The 22,490-nt window shown below is 31.7% G+C and overlaps 1 protein-coding gene across 1 annotated transcript in view; it reads left to right on the top strand.

The window, feature by feature from the left end:
• Positions 1 to 22,490, top strand: part of LOC105838023 (low-density lipoprotein receptor-related protein 2) — a 60,278-nt gene that overhangs the window by 21,001 nt on the left and 16,787 nt on the right. The window contains exons 2-11 of the mRNA XM_028192828.2: positions 5,449 to 5,565; positions 12,261 to 12,392; positions 14,728 to 14,982; positions 16,156 to 16,410; positions 16,813 to 16,929; positions 17,101 to 17,960; positions 18,208 to 18,709; positions 18,874 to 19,627; positions 20,274 to 20,990; positions 21,090 to 22,449. Of these exons, the coding sequence (XP_028048629.2) occupies positions 5,449 to 5,565; positions 12,261 to 12,392; positions 14,728 to 14,982; positions 16,156 to 16,410; positions 16,813 to 16,929; positions 17,101 to 17,960; positions 18,208 to 18,709; positions 18,874 to 19,627; positions 20,274 to 20,990; positions 21,090 to 22,449 (5,069 nt within the window). The remainder of the gene's footprint in view (positions 1 to 5,448; positions 5,566 to 12,260; positions 12,393 to 14,727; positions 14,983 to 16,155; positions 16,411 to 16,812; positions 16,930 to 17,100; positions 17,961 to 18,207; positions 18,710 to 18,873; positions 19,628 to 20,273; positions 20,991 to 21,089; positions 22,450 to 22,490) is intronic.

Here is a 22,490-nt window from a genome sequence, read left to right as displayed (position 1 = left end):
TGCTCTCCTCACTTTCCTTCGCGGATCCAGCGAACTGCCGCTCGTTTCTGAACGAATGTCGTCGTGGAAAATGATCGATCGACATACATACGATCTCAAATGCAGATTACTTATTTATGAGGAGCCACCAGTATCATGAAGGCCATTTCACAAATTGATTGTTCATCTCTGAGAAGTTTCGAGAAATGGCGCTGTTTAGTCACTTTCTCTATTAGTTTCAACGATCTATGGATTCTTCGCTGAAGAAATATTACGGTGGGCTAGAAACTAAGGAAATGGGTGATCTTACCTTTGTAATCCTCCCCGGAAAAGTTTTAGAAAACAAGTTTAAACACATTTATGTTAATTTTTTCAGGTCTAAACTTTTTTGAGAAATGGAATATATTGATTGATTACTTTTAAAGGTTAAAATCAAGATATAAAAATTTAAAATAGCGGATTTAATGTTGTAATAATATAAGAAATACAAGAAATAAAATATCAAATTACAATGAAATTGTTTATTATGAACTTAATTAGATATTCGTCGTTTACTTGACATTAAAATTTATTTATTATAAACATTTTTTCTTAGCATCTGTAAATATCAATCAGATATTTCTCTATCAACAGTCATTTTTTTAATTATTGTAACAAAAAGCTTGAAAATTCCGGATATTTTTATATATTATGTATAATATAATTAAAAAGTTATACTGTTAGTTATATTTGAGTAATCGTCATATAAAAATAATGTTGCATTATGTCTAACTTTTCATGATTAATCTGAGAACTTTGCAATTTTACTACATAAATAATTTTTTTATATTTGTTATGATAATATTTCTATCATAACAAATATGAAACTAAAAAATAAAAAATACATATTTTTTTCAATTAAGATTTAAATATTTTTTTTTAAACAATCCCTTAGTTAAACCTTTGAACTAAACATTTAAATGTTTCCTAAAGATGATCTTTTAAATGCACAGCACATATATTGTATATGTATGTATCACTAGAGTACTCGAAAAAGTTTCTTGCTAAAGTAAAAATGTCTTAAAGATACTTTATTCAACGCGACATTTTCTATTTTACATATATATATCGCACGTTTCATCTGAGCGTGACCGATTTTTTTAATTTAAACATTAATCATAGCGTTGTCAGCTGTGATTGCACAGCGATCACAGGATCGCTTTCTCGTCCAAGGACAATGTATCAAGGATCCTCCCGCAATGGGAAAGTCTCCGTAAACGGGCCTTGATTGCCATCACTGTATGATAGGTCCTTTTACGAGTGAAGATAATTTTTCCTTTCATAAACTTAGAAATATACTTGAAAAACGCGTATAGAGGGAGGCTTATTAGCTCAACTAGGACGATTGGAGATTATTCTTCTCTCCGTTTGGTAATGAGCAGAGATTTAGACTATAGACTGTAGGTTTCTTATTGTCAGAGTCGGTTTTTGAAAATATTAGAAAGTATTATTGATATTATCATATTATCATATTATAATTACATATCTATTGTACATATTATTTGTAACAAGTAAAAGAAAATTTAAAAAGTAACTTTACATGATAAAATAAGACAAAAATTAAATTTAAAAAATAATAAAATTACGATTAAGGTTTTGTTTTTTAATTATGAATGTTTAAATATTTTTATAATTTTTTATTATTTGGAATTAGGTACTTTTTATTTAAATTTTTTAATCTTTAAAATTATAATATCTGTTGATTAAAAATAACCAAATTTAGGAAGATTTTGTATTGTTTGATTATAGTACATAAATTTATTGTGTTAAATGTTTTAGGTACTTTTTCCATGAATATTTAAATATTTATAATTAAAAAAAGAAGTCTTAAACGCAATTTTGTTATTCTTTGTTTTTGTTTTATATTATTTGCCTGGAATTACTCTTTAAATTTCCTTCCATCTATTGCTGAATGCTCTGTATATTATCATCTCTTTGAATTATTATATTTATTGCAATTGTGCCGTAGTGATTTAACAACAATTAAGTTGTTTTCCAGAATATTTTTTCTCAGAATATGGAACATTAATTTTATATTATTTATGTATTTTATGTCGATAATCTTAATAAACGTCGCTCTAAATTATAGCTGATTCAGCTTTAGAATGTTTTAAAATTAAAGTTTCTCATTTCTCGTAGTAATTATCTTGAGCATATTTCCGTTATTGTTCAGAGGACAGCAATGGAATACGCATTATAAACGAATGTTCCCAAGAAAATATAAATTATCATAAATCCGGATTTCTGTTTAAACGATTGACATCTCGACAGAGGTCGGATTTATTATTATCGCTCATTATCGCTAATAATTCAAATGGCGCATCAAGCTATGCGATGACGACAGTATGCGAATATTAATAGGTATGCATTTGCATAACGATACTCGTGAAAAATACCGCGTCGTTATGCAAATTTTCCCCATTGGTAGATGAACAAAAGTCACCTGCAAACAATAACTGAAGCTGAAAACGGCTTCTTATCGCGCACCTTTTCTTATCTCGTCTTCGGCGGATGCTGCGCAGCAAACTTTAAATGCTTTTCAAAGCATTTTTGTACATCTTTCTCTCTCCCTCTCTCTCTCTCTCTCTCTCTCTCTCTCTCTCTCTGTTTGGATATAACAACAGATTATTCATTTTCGCTTCCAGTTCAAGAAGCTGTTTGAACATTATATTTACGAGGAAACACTCAATTTTTAATTACTTAAGAAAGTTCTTTAGCTTGAAAAAATAGAGGAAAGTTATATAGTTTTTAATTTATAGATATTTTTTATTAAAGAAGCTTTTGAAATAGTCATCTTCGAAGTAATAACTAACGAATAAAATTTAAGCAATAAAAACGATAAAAATTTGTTATTCAAAAATATTCTTTTTTTTTATTAATATTACTAGCTATGCTCTGCCACGTGTTGCTGCGGCTCTCTATTCTTATGCTACGTTTTTTTCAAATTTTCTTTGCTATCGTCGTTTCAAAAGCCTTGCTTTACTGTTGCTCTTTTTATTTTATTTTTAAATAAGCATTCATCTATCTTTAATAAATCTAATATTTATTTATTCACGTACTTCTAAATTTTTTTTTAAAAAGCTGCCATGGATTTAGAAATCCATTCAAAAGACTGTTTTAAATAAGTTCCTTTTTTTCAATAAAATAAAAGCCATCTTTATTTTTCTTATTACCTTAATTTAAACTCAATAGAAATATTCTTCGCCTCTCCCGGTCTCTCCCGTCTCTCCCCGTCTTTCCTGGTCCCTCCCCGTCTCTCCCGGTCTCTCCCCGTCTCTCCCGGTCTCTCCCTGTCTCTCCGGTCTCTCCCCGTCTCTCCCCGTCTTAATGTGTCAAAATTTCAATAATATTAATAAAAAACTATTGTTTAAACTTAAATTATGGCCATCATTTTTGAAACACACAGTATTTCCACAATCAGACCCTATAAGAACACTCTCGGTTACGAATGCAACGTTGTGTCAAAATTTCAAAACAATCGGTGAAAAACTTACAAAAATCTTAGATGAGGAACAAGCATTTACATTTTTATTTATATAGATTAATACTTGGATTAATATTGATATTGATTAATATTAATAAATGTTAATGTAGAAAATAAATATTAATAAATGTTAATGTAGAAAAAATTGAAAAAAATTTGTTTATAATAATAATATAAGTTTAATAACAAGTGTCGGGCCATTTTCATTGGTGACAGTTATATTTTAAGAGAACTATAATTCATTCGTATTCTCACAGAAATGATATAATATATTTTTTGAATTCCAAAATATTCTTTCTGCAGTTCTTTCTTATAAAACTGCATTCTTTCTTATAAATATAATTTTTTGAAACGTTTATATTTTATTTAAAATACTTAAAACTCTTCTTAATAAGACAATATTCTATTTTAGAAAGTAATGTTTTAATAAAAAAAAAATTATAGAGTCAAAAATAAAAAAAGAGAAAGCTTACATGTTAATTGTAATTTTATTTCTAAAATTTGATCAAGTTTCTATGTTATAAAAGATTGGAGAATTTCTTTAAACAATTTGGGAATGCAATATGCAAAAATCCATTTATAATCTGCGCGTACACGTCTAATTATATCTGTTCTTTGTAGTTAAAGTGAAGAGTAGAAGTTATCACAATCACGAAGATAGATCTTAATTTCCACCCACGAATTCAACCGTAATAACACATTCGGGTATTTCCGCTCTTTGGCCACTTTAAATAAGGCAGAGAAGAGAAAAGTTTTTGTCTTGTATACACAGTCAAAACTACTTTTAATTAATGCATCCTCCATATATTAGTTGATTTATTGTGTGGCAATCACACACACGCACGCGCGCGCGAATTTACACAGTTATATATTATTATCTATTAATTAATATTAATATAAACATTTTTATGCGACCGACATATTAGAGTTTTAATAATAATTTGTATCTTTAGCGGAATATTACTGATCGATTGTTTTTCATTAGGAATAAAAGAAAATATTCTTTTTTTTAATAATAATAACACATTAATTTATAAATTGTGTAATGAAATCTCACATACATTATTCTCTCCTTTACCACATAGTGCCATATATTTAAAAAAACGTGGTTAAACCTTTTTATCCGTGCTATTATTTTTATTTTTATTCCCGATTAAAGGTTTAATTGTCATACTTTTTCTTGTTTCAAACTTTTATATATTCTATTAAGTGCCAGAATTTTATTATAATGTTTATAAACGCAGTGTCTTTAGTAAAAAAATTTCGACAATGATAATTTCTCCGAAATAAGTAATTCGTATTCTAAAATATGTTTATATTCATAGCCTCGAAGAATTGAAAAGTTTCGAGTCATAGAAAGTATGGGACAGATAATTGAAAGTGAAAGAGACCATTTTCAACGAATTCTCTTTTCTTGAATGTGATTTAAGATTTCTTTTTCTAAATTTTAATATATATTATAATAAAGTTTATTAAAAATAATTATAATAAAAGTTTTAGTTCTGTTGTTCTTTAAATATAACCATTTTAGAGGAACATTAAGAACAAATTAAAAGTAATATAATTATTTTTTAACGCACTGACGCGACGGTTAGTTTCTAATAATAATTCATTTTATACGTAACGCACATTTAGTAACAATTTTGCGACATAAATCTAAAATTCTGAGCTTAGAAAGTTGGTTCTTGTTGTACAATTCGCGTTCAATTGTGAATCCCTTCGTTCGATATCTCGGACATACCGCGGACGAGGTGACGAAATAATCGCCTCACGAAAGTTCATCGGATTCGCTGAGGATTTGCTCACAAAAAAGAGCCAGAAGAATTCTATCTTCTGCAATGGTTACACCTAGAAATGGCAGTTCCTTGGCAGGCATTGAACCTTTCACCTATCACGGCAGCAATATCGCTTCCCGATCCCTTCATGCTCTATGCTTTCTGTTACAGGCGATGGCTGCGGGAATAACATGTTCAGGTGCAACGATGGCAAATGTATACAGTCGATTCTGGTGTGCGATTACCGTGGAGACTGTGACGACAACAGCGATGAGATGCAGTCGTGTCGTAAGTAAACAAAATTACCTTTTTAAAAAACGGTTTAAAAAAGCGCTAAGTGTGTGTGTGCGTCTCTAAGAAAAAAAACTAATTATATTAAATAAATTGTCTTATTATTCTATTGTTTTATTGTTTTATTGTCTTCTCTACAAAAAAATGATATGAAGTAAATGCGCCAACTAGCGCCAACTTTGAAACGAAAAAAAGACAGACCAAGTACATAAACGCGTGCTTTCAAAAATAAATTTAAGATTAATACAATTAGCCAAGTATATAAAAAAAAAAACATTAAATAATTAAATGATTAAAATCAACTAACGGGATTATAGTGAAGCAAAAAATTTTGCACATAGAAGTTTTGAAAAATTATATGAAGAAGATTAAAGATTTAAAGATTTTTATTAAAACATTTAACAATATATTTACTATTTTTATGTACGTTAATATTTCTTCGTTATATTTTAAGTTTATAAAGATTAAAAAAACATATCTTAAATGTTTTTAAAATTTTAAGTTTCTTTAAGTGTCTTTAAGTCTATGGCCGGTATTCATAGTCAAATCTTATTTCAAGATCGTCTCAAGCAATGTCTTAAGATGCTAATACGGCTCTGTGATTGGTTGATGGCATCTTAAGACAGTACTTAAGATGATCTTAAATATAAGACCCGACTATGAATACCGGCCTATAAGTTTTTTTCGCAAATTTTAAAATAAGAAATTTGTTTAATTTCAGAATAATTTTAGAATTTACATATATTATATAAAGCTTTCTAAAAAATATAGAATTTTTTGATACTTTTCAATACTTAGAAAAGCCTTTTAATTTATATTAAAAAATATAAGTTTTCTAAAAACGTAGCCGAAAAATATATTCTGAAAAATTTTTTAATTTTTATACAGATATTTTGAAAAATTTTCACCACAAATGCATTTAAAAACACTTGTTTTTAATATTCTTACAGAGATGATTAACTACATGTTCTTTAACCACGTACTTTGATTAAAGATGCTTAATTCAAAATGTGTCGTAAACGAGATAAGCTCTTAAAAAAAATTAACTTCTTATATATACATATAAATATATATCTCTTCGATAAAAAGATTAATTGTTTATTTATGATTAATAAATAAAATTAGAATCGATACTGTGCATAATACAATAAAAAAGAACACCATTTTTCAATTAAGATTATTAATGACTAATAACAGTTAGGTGACTCCTTTTTAATCTCTAGCTTATACAAATCACGCATTCATTATTTATCGGTTTTAAAACACAATTATAAACTGTGTAATATTGTGAATTAAATTGATGAAGCAATTTAATAATATTCTGATAGTAACAAACTTTAAAATAACATCAAAATAATATTACGTATATATTTTAACTATAATTTAGAAATGTGCTTCAAGATGAATAAATAACTGGCAGCGTAGTTTGCACGAAGTGGAAATTCTAAAAAAGTCACACAAATATTATTAGGCATTAAAGTGAACAAAAAATGGCGTTTGTCTTAACTTTTTAAAATAATTGTTTTATGTAATATTATTGTTAACGACTATTGATTTTTTTAAAGAAAACGGTTCTAAGCAAAGAAAACTTTAGATTAAGTTTGTAACGCATTCAAAAAGTAATAATATTATTCTGTAAATTGTTATATATATATATATATATATATATATATATTTATACATTTTCTTTAAAATTCGCAAAGGGCTCGAAATTTCTAAGATATATATAAAATTTTTCTTAATTTCTTCATTGGGGAAGAGTTGCTAAATGCGTACTGGTTCCTTAAATCGTACCTTTTTAATATTTTATAGTTTTATTTAATATAAATAATATTTAGTAATCAAAATATGAAGTAAATGGATAATGAGTAATGTAAACAAGAATCCCCCATGTTATTTTTCAATTTTATTGTCGCATTATATCTTCTCGCGTGATTTCATTATGACTAAGTATATCTTGTAGTACAATCGGAATTTCAGTGAAATTGGAGCATGTCTTCGAACGAGAAATTTAATCGAAAAAATATCCTTCACTGTTCGTGCTGATGAATAATTAATGACGAAGTGCTTCGTTAAGTAATAATAAAGAGGGATGCGTGTATAATCCCGCGATCGTCCGCTGCCCCCATTACGCAGCCCGTGGTGAAAGAACTTTCAGAATGAAACCATCGTCTTCATTCAGTACTCTTGGCCGACAGGCATGGATTTATGGTAGTAAAGACCCCGAACCACGTGTAAAAATTAATTAAACTTTGCATCTAATAGCGTCATAATTTTGGTCAGTAAAAATTTGATATTAACTATTCGATGAAAAATTCGGACGATGAGTCTTACAGCGTTAAATTGACAAATTTTGGTGGAAGTAAGACAGCATTTAACAAAAGTTTCGCGTCGAATTTTCTGGGACCGTTGAAATTTCAATAAATCCACGCGACTGAATAAATTCACTCGGCGCGATTATGACAACAGCCTTGGAGCGGCCGATTTTTGACACGCTCTTCCTGTTTACGAGCATAATGAATTGTCTCGAACTATGTATGGCTCGCGGTAAAATCTCGTGCCGGAAGTGTTCGACGAAAATCCGAGGCTTCCTCTCGGAAGTGCTTAGTCTCTTTGTCCGACATTTTTTTTCCATATGGCTGATTACGTGATTGCTTTTGTGATCGCTCCTTATCGTCGGATTTACATTACAGGAAGTATATATGTATATATATAAATGCAATTTGTGCCTTGCGTTATTTTTTCATGCGAGCTAGAACAATCAATATTTTTTAAACTTGGAAAAACGAAGAAAAGACCCTTGGATTAATAAAACTAGAGGAAAATTTCAGCGTTAAAAATATGTCTTTGGAATACGCCGTTTACAAGGCGTTAAAAAATATCATATAAAAATAAATTTTCCATGAGGCTAAAATTCTTTTTCTTGCGATTTTTTACAGCTTTTTTAAAATAATATTCAATTTTGGCTTCTCTCGTCAAATTTCGCACGTAATCGTGACACCGAATTTCTTTTTAATGATATATTGCAATTTTCTTTTGCTTTACATCTCGGACCATAAAAAATGTTCTTACACATCCCTATAGAACATTCATGAAACGTTCTGTGAACGTATCATAGATTACGTGCAAAATTTTTGTCATGGATAAAAGAAATTCGTTCTTGGCTACCAATTTGTAGAAAAATGTTATTCTTGTGAGAAACCAGAGCGGGGTCCACAAGTTGCGTTTAATTCCCCATGAGATCGCGAAACAGAGTGTTGGTTGTTCCTCTTTAGGGTTCGCCATTTGCCCAGGCCATCGCAAAATGACGGGCGTTTGTTATGCGGGTGACAATGTAAAACCGGAAGCAAGGCTGTGACCCTCTTTCGAGGACAGTGTACTACAGAAGTGTCGCGCGCGTGTGTCATTCCGATGAAACGGATCCACTGGCACGATTATATGTATCAACGTTTTGCATGGAATCCAATTCCGCGCTCGACAACTTTCTCCTTGATACATAACATTCCCCTCGCTCCGGCAATTACTTCTTCATAGGCATCTATTATAACAAATCTTGCTTTTTTTTTTTAAACCAGTTTACTCTCGAAATATTTAATGGATATTTACCAGATTTATTTGCGGTCGAAAGCAGTTGAACGAAGCTTGTGACGCCACGAATATTCTATCTTTAAAGTGAAAATCGTCGATTATCCATAAATCGATAATTTGAGAAACAGTATAAAGACAACTTTGAAAGGAAACTGTCTAGTTCTTATAAATACAGTATTAAAAATAATTAAAATGTGTAAAAGGTATCTCATGTGATTTTATAAATGAACACATCATATTTTTATATATAAAACTTATTTCCAGAAAGAAAACTAATTTTTTAATTTTTTACTTATGTTGCTTTTCAATGAAATGAGCATTTTTGTACACGTAAAGTAGAATTTTTAAACAGAGCTATTACTTTTTAGTTACTCTCACATGATTCATCTTCTTTCTTTCTTTTCTTTTCACGTTAGGATAAAGAGAGTAACGGGAGAAAGAATTTTCAGAAAGTGAATTGCACAAGAAGTTCAAATTAAAAAAATAAACTTTAATAAATTTTATAAATATAAATATAGAGTCTTTTAAGGATGTTGCAAAGTAATCAATTATATTGTAGAAAACATATAATTTTATAACATATAACAATATTAGTACATTAATTCTTCCGACCAGTATATGTTTAAGCATATCAATGGATTGTAGATCGCCTAACGGTCTGCATCGGATCTTCGTGATTTATATAATTTTTATTTTTATTAAATTAAATTAAATTAAATTAAATTTCTTAGTTTTATTTAAACTGCGCACCGATAGACTTGCAACACAGTTACTAAGCTAAATTTTAATGTTTAAGAGCATCTTAAAATTCCCTTTCCCCGAAAAAGATTTAATTTTATTGTTGAAAAATAAATAATTTGTAAGAAAAATTGAACTCGTAACATCAAATTCCAGTATAATAAAGTGATTTATTATTGCACACGTTTTTATGGAGTGTAATGTAAATATAGTCACTTTCTTGTATTTTTCGTGTAAATGACAACTTTATGTTCAGGAAAGAAAAGATTAATTAATATAATAAATTGAAGAAAAAATTATCTCCTCACATAGCTCTTACAGCACAGAAGAACAACTCAATACAATATTTCTGAAATGTTGCAATGTTGCTGAAATATTGCTGAATAGTTATTTACTGTATGTTGTGCTGTATGGATCTATTGAAGAAAATTGTATCTATCTCTTATAATTCTGAATCCCATGATATTTTAATTTCGGAAAAATTGAGGAAAATTGGCTCATGTCAGTTTTTTTAATAACCGATTTACGTGCGTCATTTAGAAAAGAAACAGCATTAAAACGACAGCTCGGCAGCGTGATTGTCGGTGCCATCCGGTATTAAACGATCGAGAGGGTGCCTCCCTCGATCGCTCGGCGAATCGACGACTGGCCGATTTACGCTCGCGCGCAATTATAGCACCACAGTGCAATCTGCACTCTCGCGTCGCACAATCGTTCGCGTGTTGCACGCTGAGCGGACCATCGCGTGAAACCTCAGCGCAAAGCACCTCCAAATTCTTTTATCATATACTGAATGGAAGAATGTTTGATAAATATTTACAGAGGAAATTTCCTGTTTTACGTCGTATCATCGGCTCAGTATTTTGAGTCTCTGATCACACTGAAAATAAAGACTATTAAAGACAGTCTATATCTGAGGTGTTTTATAAGTATTTAAATAATTCGAGTTTTTGGGAGACTATCACAATTGATAGTTCTTTGCGATCATTGCGTGCAAAGATTGAATTATGTTTCGCGCCTTTGTACAGTAATAAGTCTTCACGGATTATCTTGATTATATGGAAGTCTTTTGTAACATTTTAGCTGAAAACTTGCCAAGATTTTACTAATAATGTAAAAATGTTGTGTTAGTCGTTTTCTGAAAATCGAAACGGCGAAAAACTTCTCTCTAAATCGCAATCAGTGGATATTCATTGATTTGCGGTAGCATACTTGTAACTGTTGATAATCAGTGAATATTTACTGTCTTTCAATGATTTTCACTTCAGAAGTGTATTATCACTGATGATGAAAGATCAGTGTATTTCACACATCCACAGAAGATTTATGGATCTAATGCTATTACTCTTTGAATCTATTATAAAATAGGATTGATATAGTGCCAATTATATTTATTATCAAAGAAGGAATATTTTGTTCTTAAATGGAAAGTTCTTAAATCTAGAATAAAATAATTATTAATGTTACCTTATTAATTTTCTTAGAATGATTTAGTAAATTTGTGACAATCTTATGATATTCTAATCTGTATATCTATTCTGTAAATCTATTCTGATTTAAGAATAGACCGATCTAAAGATAGAAGTTTCAGATTTAATCTTAATCTTGTTTTATTTTTGTATTACATGAGATTGTAATAAGATTAAATATGTCAAGGATATTTTTTGTCTTGGTATCAGAAATTCTTTTTGAGAGGGTAGGAAATAATTTATTTTATCGTACACCAAAAGAAAAGTATTTGTGACTATAATTGAATGTTAAAACCATTATGATCAAGAATTCCAGTTTACAGTTACAATTATTATAGTTATTATTACTATAATACTAATAATAGTAACTTTCAAAATTAGAATCAGTGTATTATTTACAGTGTCTGATTTCAGTGATGTGATTTATAACTATATCAATCAGTGATATAAACATTAATGAGAGTACATTGCACTAATTCAGGTCAGAGAGAGTATTTTCTTCTTAATCAGAAAGACATGAAAAAAATCACTGAAAGACAATAAATAATTACTGACCATTAATTATAAATTGTAGCACTACAAATCAGATTAAGATTTTACTAATTCAGATTTAGAGAACATAATGTATTCCATAAACAAAAAAAAGGTATAATTTAAATATAGTTGGGACCAAATGATTATAAGTTAAAAATCATGCAACTATTTTTTACAACACACATTGTATATTATTACTAATGTTGTAATAGTAATGGAGTAATGAGATAATTCCTAACTGTAATTATTTTAACATTTAATTATAATTATATATACATACGTACTAAATTTCTAATCTCGATGTCCTTATTGATATAACTATTGAAGTTGTTTAATTAATTAATTTTTTTAATTGGATTTCAGCGCCACCCGATTGCGAGATCGGCCAGATCACGTGTGGCCAATACAGTTTCAACAAAACATACTGCATACCTCCGCATCAACGATGTGATATGACCGTCGATTGTGTCGACGGCACTGATGAAGACGGTTGTAGTGAGTACAAATTGAAATTACCTTTCCCATTTACTTCTGTCATATCGTGTATGATGTCAGATGTAGAAAAACTATATATTCTCACGTACAGAAAAGAGAGAGAGAAAAAGAAAGAGTATAATTTACATTGGAGCATTAACATGAAAGACGTGCCGTTTCGGAAGAAGACACAAGTTGCATCAGTGCTTTTTATACACCCTATCCTCATCTATTTTTATTTAAAATGTCACTTTGTCAAAAGTACTGACTTACGTGCATTTTCCTTTAACTAATCATTATATTTATTGAAAATTAATTCTTCAGTGTTTAAAACATAAAGAATTCGCTACAATACTTTACGTATACTTAGATAACTATTTTGAATAATTTTAGGTTTTTATTTCTCTCTCTTTTCCTTTCTCTTTCGTGAATATTATAAGAAAACATTTATTAACGAGTGACTTCAAGAGTCTTAACTGCATTATGTAAATGGGATATTAATTATTGCAGATATATACCGCAATAATATACTGAAAGACACACTACGTGATAACATTATCATAAGTGACAAGGCCGCTCGCATAAGAGCGTGGTTAAGTAGCAGCTGCGCAACGATTAGACAGATTCTTCATGCTAGGATTCACTAAATTATCATGCTGTTACGATAACTCTATACATTGTTAAATCAGTGACATTATGTTCACTGAAGTCATAAAAATGAAGATTGAGATTTGTAAACATTTTGCTGTTGCTGATAGCGTTTTCCTTTTTTTCAATGACAGTCTTTATACTGTCGAAATTACTTCTGTATGATTTATACCAATTTTTTGAATCATAATACATTATTTGATTAATAATTTTCACTTTTAGTTATTAGAATTAGAATATTTTTAAGAATTAAAAATTATTGAAAAATCTTCGTAAAATTTATTTGTTGCAATTAATAAATAATAATAATTATTATTAAATATTAATATTATTCTAATAAATAATAATTATTTATTTAAACGTGTAACCTTATTGTTGTGAAAACATTCTTATAATATTTCAACAGTTTAAATAATTTTTAAAATTTATAGTTGCTCTAAAAAAATATTTTAAACTTTTTCAATATTTATAAATGTTTTTTAGAAGAATTTAATAGAATAAAAAACCTTAGAGAAACGTTAAAATACTTGAAAATTTCTGTATACATATACACAACTTTAGAAGAACTATAGAAAAATTTTAGAAACATTTTCTCAGCATTTCTGAAAAGCTTTTCAATTTGTAGAAAAAAATCTGAAAAAACAACTTTAAAATTTTAAGATTATATTGAAATTGTAAAAAAATTTGAAAGTTATATAAAAATTTTGAAAAATTATATAAAGAAAAACCAAAGTGATAATTTTATTTTAATATTTTTTATATCTTTTAGAGAGTCAAGAAAGAATAAAGGAAATAAGAAAAAACACAATATTTTATAAGGGAAATATTTCAGATTGTTGAAAAGAATAAAAATAACTTTATTTTATAATATTTCTGCAGTTAAATTGATCGTGACTAAAAAAAAAGTTTATGTGACCGCTCGTCTCGCTTCTCCTATCCATTATTTCCCTTATCTTAATATCACACGAACCAAGCGAGAAAAATCACGTTCCGGATTGCCATATCGGACTCATTGCATGTTTATCAACGGTTCGAACGTGTCGCGCCAAGTGATCGTCAAGATACGACCGTATATTATGTGTAGCTAATGCAAGTTATCGCGAAACCATTTGGATTCAAAAACGTGATCAACTCCAAATCGCCTTTTGATGAACATTATATAAAAACAATATTTATACTATTTCATTTGTCACGTTTTTTGTTTATTAATGCGCCACTGGTGCCATTTTTCTCAGATAAATTGCAAAAGACATATAATACATATATACAATACAACATTTAACATTTAAATCTTTTGCGGACTTTCTTACAAAAATGTAATACAATATTATATTTCTGAATTAAGAATTTTATGATTATAGCAATATGACATAATTTATTTTAAATATAAATATCCTAATGAAAGATTAACAAAATATTAAAATACTTCAAAATACCTATATGTGTATAAACAATTTTAGAAAAATTACAGAAAAAATTTGGAAACATTTTCTCAGCATTTCTGAAAAGCTTATTAATTTGTAGAAAAAATCTAAAAAAACATCTTTAAAAAATTTTAAAATTACATAGAAAATTATATATTACATAAAATTTATTCCAACATTGAGTATTTGTACTCATTATTTGTATCAATTTTATTATATAATATTCCGTGAGAAAGAAATTTGCGAGAACATAAAAGTGACAAAAGATCCGATATGTATTGCAGCATACAGAAAGTGTCAGCCAGATGACTTTAGGTGCGTTGGAACCACACCGGAACTTTGTATACCCAAAGAAAAGAAATGCGATGGTTATTTGGACTGCCGAAACGGCAGGGATGAGGAAAGATGCGAAAATAATATGAAACCGGCTTGCCGATTGGATCAATTCAGGTGCAACACCACGCAACGCTGCGTCGAGCAGAGTGCGAGGTGCAATCACTGGGACGACTGCGGTGACAACAGTGATGAGGAACATTGTAGTGAGTTCGAGATTTTGCAATAAGTTTATTCGATGCTTCACAGTTTGTCCCTTTAGCCATTATCACATTTAAGTAAAATAAAATAAATTTTTTTCAATAATTCCTCCACTTATATGTCCTTCACTGTGTCAAATTATCAAGAAGCATTTTTTGATACATGTATGATGTATTATCTGTGAAGCATGTAAACATTAATTCGAATTTGTAAAAAACTATTGATATGATTTTTCTCGATTATACAGAGATTTCTAGTTAATAAAATCTTTTATTAATTTACTTTGTTTGCACTGCATTAGAAAGAAAGTTATTAATTTATTTATAAGTTTTTTAATGATTAAATTTTTTGATTAAATTTCTTAGAGCTCAAAGATATGTATGTATTTAATTTATATAAATAAAATACTTGAATTTTAAGTATTTATATATTTAACTAAAACACATAAATACTTAAACTTAAAAAATTTAATCAAATTAATAACTGTTTTTCAGTTCAAATTATAATCAAGTTATTAAAAGGCGTTTTTTTGAGTATTACAATGTATTACGATCTACGAAAATAAAAGCTTAAATTGTAATTGCAATAACTAACCTAAATAAGGTTTTCTTCGACGTTTATAATTTTTAAATGATTACAATTTTCTTTTAACATTTACATATTATAATTAGGATTGAGACATGAAACGTTCCATCGATCAAATAAAGGAAAGAATCTTTAAACTTTATTGCGTTGATTGCGAATTATATATTTTTGATTCGAAATAGAGGTTTACAGTTTTTCTTTGATTAATAATTTAACCAAATTCAAATAAAATTTTAACATATACTGAAGATAACCAAATATCAAGACTAAAATGTTTATGTTACAAGATTATATTATTTTACATCATAAATAATACTTAATACGATATTTTAATTATAAACATAATTAATACCTACATCTTGCTTATATATGCTATTTTTAATTCTTGATTGTTTTTATTTAAGAAGTTGTTTCTATAATTATTTTACTTTTTTTCTATTAATTTCTTTTATTTGTGAAACTAACAATATAGCGGATTATCAGCAAGTATTTTTTGATAAATATATGATATATTATTTGTAAAAGAAAATTCTTCAAGCTTTAATTGTGAAAATTTTTACAAATAATAAGAAATCTCTCTTAATAATGTACAGGTTTTCCACCTTGTACCAGCGACCAATTTCGATGCGCAAATGCACTTTGCATTCCTCTTGCATATCAGTGCGATGGTTATAAAGACTGCCAAGATGGTTCCGACGAGAAGTCTTGCACAATGACAGTCTGTCCAGGAAATAAGTTTATGTGCCCGAAAGGTGCACCGGATGGAAAGCCATTATGCATAAATCGATCTCAGCTGTGTGATGAAAAACAAGATTGCGAGGACGGGGCGGATGAGGAAGCAGCATGTTGTAAGTGCAATTTAATTAAGTTTAATTGCAATATTAAACATAAGTTTATATAAAATAACCTTATGTATGTTACATTATTTTTAATAATATGGAGAAATTATGTAAAATATTTCGTGAGCTCGCGTAATAATGATCATTAATAGTTATATAAACTTAATTTGTAGCAATTATAAAGTATATCCAGAACAATATTCAGAAACAAAAAAAAGATGACTTATCTAAAACTCCACTCCAAGCAACAATTCTCATCAGTGTTTTGAAATATAAATATGTAGAGTTTTAAATATATATTTCTGTATATATTTTAAATTATATTAAAAATATAAAATATAGAATATAGATTTAGATTTAGATTAGAAGATTCTTAAATATTTTAAAAGATGAAATTTCTTTATTGGATAGCGACGAGTATGTGCGGCTCACTTGGTTGTCAACATAAATGTCAAGCATCTCCAACCGGAGGGACCTGTTACTGTCCAGAAGGAAGAGTTCTCGCCAACGATTCGCGAACTTGCATTGGTAAGCTATTTTATTCGTGACAAATTGATCTTTTTGAAGTGTTTATTACTATCATAATTATATTGAAGAATCCCGAGTTAGATAAATAGGTAAAGTAAGAATTTGATCAATCATGAAATTTACCCGTTTTTGCATATTTTTCCCCGTCTTTCAAATTTTTTCTTTTCGCAGATCGAGACGAGTGCTCCGAATGGGGCTTCTGCGAGCAGCTATGTGAGAATACTGATGGTTGGTACATGTGCCACTGTGCGCCCGGTTACACTCTTCATGGACACAACAAATGTCGCGCCCAGAACATCTCCGTCCTGGAACTTCTACTCGCCCAAGACCGTGCAATATGGCAACTGAGCGCAACCGGCGAAGACCGGAAAATAATAGCGAATACTACTGGCGCAAGCGGGGTCGATTACCTGTACTCACGAAATCTACTCTTCTGGAGCGATATGAAGACGCGGAAGGTTCATTCGGAATCCCTCAATGTTGGCAGCGATACTCCAGCTAAGGTAGATATCAGCATGGCGGGATCTTGGGGGCCCGTGTCCATCGCGATAGATTGGATCGGCGACAAGCTCTACGTGGCGGATTCTATTGTACAAAAAGTGGACGTATTTGAACTGGACGGACGTTATCACGGAATCGTAGTGGGTTCCAATCTCACTAGCCCGTCTGACATCGCGCTGGATCCTACGCGAGGCCTCATGTTTATCGCTGACAGCAAACAGGTCCTGCGTACTAATATGGATGGTACTAACGCGTTTCCCGTTGTCTCCGAAGCAGCCTACAAAGTTTCCGGCGTGGCTGTTGACATCATTGCCAAAAGGATCTACTGGTGTGACTCCCTACTGGACTACATCGAAACGGCGGACTACCGAGGTCACAACAGAGTGATGATTCTCAGAGGTTCTCAAGTGCCATCCGCAATCAGACTTACGCTATTTGAGAACAGGATATATTGGACGGACGGCACCAAGCAAGCTATTATGAGCGTCGATAAGACTCAGGGAGATTATTCTATTCAAAGTGTATTTAAGGTACAAATAAAATAACAAAGTATTTCAAATTCATGAAGATTTACACTTCAGTAATAGATAGAAACAAAAGCTAAATGTTAAATTGATCAAGTTTTAGTTTTAAATAATAGTTTAAAATAATTTTTTTTTAATTAATTAGTTACATTCTGTTGTTTAATACAAAACATTTTTCCTAATAGTTTTGAGAAAACTTATGTAATGTAAAAATTATAATAAACTTATGTAATACTTGTAATTTATCTTTAAGGTACGTGACGCCAAAGCTATAAAAGCCTTGCATCCACTCGTGCAACCTAGCGTCCCTAATCCCTGCGGCAATAATAACGGTGGCTGTCAACACATGTGCATCGTCACGGCCTCTAGCGATCAGAACAATCGATTAGGCTATCGCTGTGCTTGTCATATTGGATGGCGATTGGCAAGTGACATGAGGAATTGCAACTTGGTGCAGGAATTTCTCATGTATTCGCAGCAAAGGTTTATTAAAGGCCGTGTACTCAATCCCGTAATGGAAGGCTTTAGTGATGCTATTCTACCAGTGGTATCCAGGCGGGCTCGATTTGTTGGATTAGACTACGATGCACATGACCAGTATATCTATTACAGTGATGTTCTTCAGGATGTCATATACAGAGTACACCAGAACGCAACTGGACGTGAAATTGTCCTGGCTAGTCAAAACGAAGGGGTAGAAGGACTCGCAGTCGATTGGGCTGCGAAGAACTTGTACTACATCGATTCACGCAAAGGTTTGTTGATGTTAAAGTTTTACGGAATTTTTGAGTTATTATTCTTTAAGTTAATTAATTCGAAACATGAGTTTTATTAACTTATTAATCAATAAAAGAGATTAAAAGTTATAAGTAAAAAGTAAATGCAAAAACTGTTTAATTAAAATTTTTTATTTTCTTAGGCACACTCAACGTGCTCAGTACTCGAAATGTCACATATCGACGAACGTTACTAAAGAATTTGAAACGTCCTCGCGCAATTGTAATCCATCCGAACCAGGGTTACATTTTCTTTTCTGAATGGGACCGACCGGCGAACATTAGCAGAGCTCACGCTGACGGTTCTAATCTGGTGGTCTTCAGAAATCTAACTTTGGGCTGGCCAAATGGTCTGGCGATCGACTTTATCAAAGATCGATTATACTGGTGCGATGCTCTTCTAGATCATGTACAGCACTCAAATTTGGATGGCACAGACGTACGAACAGTAAACTCCAGGTTGATTAGACATCCATTTTCCATCGCTATCCACGAAAACTGGATGTACATCACTGATTGGCGTCTCGACGCGATTATTCGGCTGCATAAGGAAACCGGTGAGCAGGAAGCTATCTTGGTTCGTGAGCCCGCTACCAACAGACTTTATGGTGTGAAGGTCTTTAGCCGTGATATCCAGAAAACAACAAATACTCATCCATGTACCATTAACAACGGCGGCTGTGAAAAACTTTGTTTTGCTGTTCCGGATAACTCTTCACGTCCCGATAGTATTACATTCCCCGGCATGCAATCCATGCCAAAGCTCACTCAGATGTGCGGATGTCCTTATGGAGAACGTCTTCAGGACAATGGCAGAAGTTGCGCAGCGGATCCTGATGGGGAACCGCCTTTGCAAGCGTGTCCACATACTTGGGATTTTACTTGCGCAAACCAAAGGTGATTTTTCAAGCTAATTATTTACAACCCATACTTGTAAAAACAAGATAAAAATAATATTGCTTATTTGGTCTGCGAATCTTGGCGTTGAATAATAATTTTTCTGTGACTTTAATATTTTTAGCTTATATAAATTTTGCGCCGACATATTTGCCAGTTTTGAAATACCGTTATTAGCTAGATATCGATGCTTAGAATATCTATAAAATCCTCTCATTTCCCGAAAATGTTTCAAAATTCTCAAAAAAGCTTGAAAATTTGATCTGTATATATATCGGTATAATTTAGCACTGCTATTTTCAAATATGTCGATTTATTTCAAAAATAAGAAAGGAAAACTGAAGTAATTTCTCGACTAACATATTATATTTTAAAATTAATAATTTAGTTATATATAATCATCATCGGAGAGAATATGAATCAAAATGTGTACGTTTTATACGTACTTTTATTTAGTGTTCGAGAAATGTTCTGTTTTCAATTATTAGATATAAAGTCAAGTTTGCACAAGAAAACTTTGTTATAACAATTTCTTTTTATAGTTATTGATATTATTTTAAATTTAACTGAATATAAAAGTAGATCTCAAAGTCTATTTACGAACATTTTAACTCTTATCGACTTAATCAACTTAATCTACTTTCAGATGTGTCCCGAAATCTTGGGTGTGCGATGGCGAGAATGACTGTCTCGACAATAGTGACGAAATGCAAAACTGTACAAAACCAACGTGCAACGCAAATGAGTTTCAATGCAAATCTGGTCGCTGCGTGCCGATGACATTTCATTGCGATTCCGAGAACGATTGTGGAGATTATAGCGATGAGATGGGTTGTCCGAATGTGACCTGCAGCGCCAATCAATTTGCTTGCGCCAATAATCGTTGCATCCCTGCAACTTGGAAGTGCGATTCCGAAAATGACTGTGGTGACAGTTCCGATGAGGGCGAGTTTTGTGCAGCGAAAACTTGTTCGTACTTTCAGTTTACTTGTCCACGCTCCGGTCATTGTATACCAAAGTCTTGGGTATGCGACGGTGACAGCGATTGCTTCGATCAACAGGACGAGATGGATTGCCCACCGGTTACTTGTCTCAGTACGCAATTTACGTGCGCGGATCAAAAGATGTGTGTCTTAGCATCGTATAAATGTGACGGTATTAGTGATTGCAATGATGGATCAGATGAAGTAGGATGTCCATCATTAGCACCAGATCAGTGCAATGTCGATAAACAGTTTCAGTGTGTTAGTTCAGCTATTTGCATACCGAGAAGCTGGTACTGCGACGGTACCGCGGATTGTCCGGACAAATCCGACGAACCAGAATCATGCGGAAAGGTTGATTGCCAGACTGGATTTTTCAGGTTTGTTGTATTTATTAACTATAATTTCTTGCATTCCCTCAGAAAGCATAGATGATAAAGATGTACGTCTTCGTCGATATCTAATTTAACGTTCTTTAGATGCCGAAACGAAAGATGTGTATTCAAGGCATATATCTGTGATGGAAAAGATGATTGTGGAGATGGATCTGATGAAGACACCGAACTGCACGCATGCGGTCCCGCTACATTCAAGTGCGATTCCCAACAATGGAAGTGTCCGAACGTAACAAATCGTTGCGTAAATATAACCAGCGTATGCGATGGCAAAAGAGACTGTCCTAATGGAGCCGACGAGGGACCCGGTTGTGATCTCGCCGAATGTAGCCATCAAGGTGGATTATGTACCAATGGTTGTTTTCAAACTCCGCTTGGTGCACAATGCACCTGTCCAACCGGTGAAGAACTCAACAGTGACGGCTTAACGTGTCAAGATATAAACGAATGCGAACCGCAAGGAAGATGTTCACAGGTCTGCGTGAATACCAAAGGCAGCTATTATTGCAGCTGTGTAGATGGTTACTCGTTAGATGCAGATAAACATACGTGCAAAGCGTTCAATCATAGTGCCGCGTTTTTGATTATCTCGAATAGACATACTATTTTGGTAGCTGATCTTCAGGATCAAGCTTTGGAACGAGTTCCCATCAACGTAGAGAATGTTGTTGCGACTGCCAGTAACATGCACACGGGCACTATCTTTTGGTCGGACATGAAGTTGAAGCGAATTTCACGATTAGATCGTGGTAGTGATCCTCAAGACATTATCAGTACTGGTTTGGACTTGGTAGAAGGTTTAGCTTACGACTGGATTGGCCAGAATCTGTATTGGTTAGATTCGAAGTTGAATACAATCGAAGTAGCTAAGGAAACTGGATTTGGAAGAATGATTCTTGTTAAAGAAAATATTACGCAGCCACGTGGAATGTGTTTAGATCCTAGTCCAGGTACGAGATGGCTCTTCTGGACCGACTGGGGTGAAAATCCTAGAATCGAAAGAATTGGAATGGATGGTACCAATCGATCGACTATCATCAGCACAAAGATTTATTGGCCTAACGGTTTAGCTCTGGATATTGCGAATCGCAGAATATATTTCGCAGACAGCAAGCTAGACTTTATTGATACTTGTCTCTATGATGGCAGCAAAAGACTTCAGGTTCTAGCTAGCTCGCATTATCTCCTACATCCCCATTCGCTTACTCTTTTTGAAGATACTATGTATTGGACCGATAGGCAACTTAATCGGGTACTTTCCGCACACAAGTTTAAAGGCTCTAATCAGACTGTGGTCTCGCACTTAATTTCGCAACCTCTTTCCATACACGTACATCATGCAGTACTGCAACCAATTACTGCGAATCCTTGCGCTAATACAACCTGTGAACATTTATGTCTTCTGTCGCCTAGTAATCCAAAGGGATACAGTTGTAAATGTCAGGTAAGTAATTATACAGATTTCGAAGATAACATCCGAAGTTT

The sequence above is a fragment of the Monomorium pharaonis genome, chromosome 5, assembly GCF_013373865.1.
Source record: "Monomorium pharaonis isolate MP-MQ-018 chromosome 5, ASM1337386v2, whole genome shotgun sequence".
Classification (NCBI taxonomy): Eukaryota; Metazoa; Arthropoda; class Insecta; order Hymenoptera; family Formicidae; genus Monomorium; species Monomorium pharaonis.
Note: the sequence above shows the minus strand (reverse complement) of the source record. Positions and strands in the feature narration are given on the sequence as shown.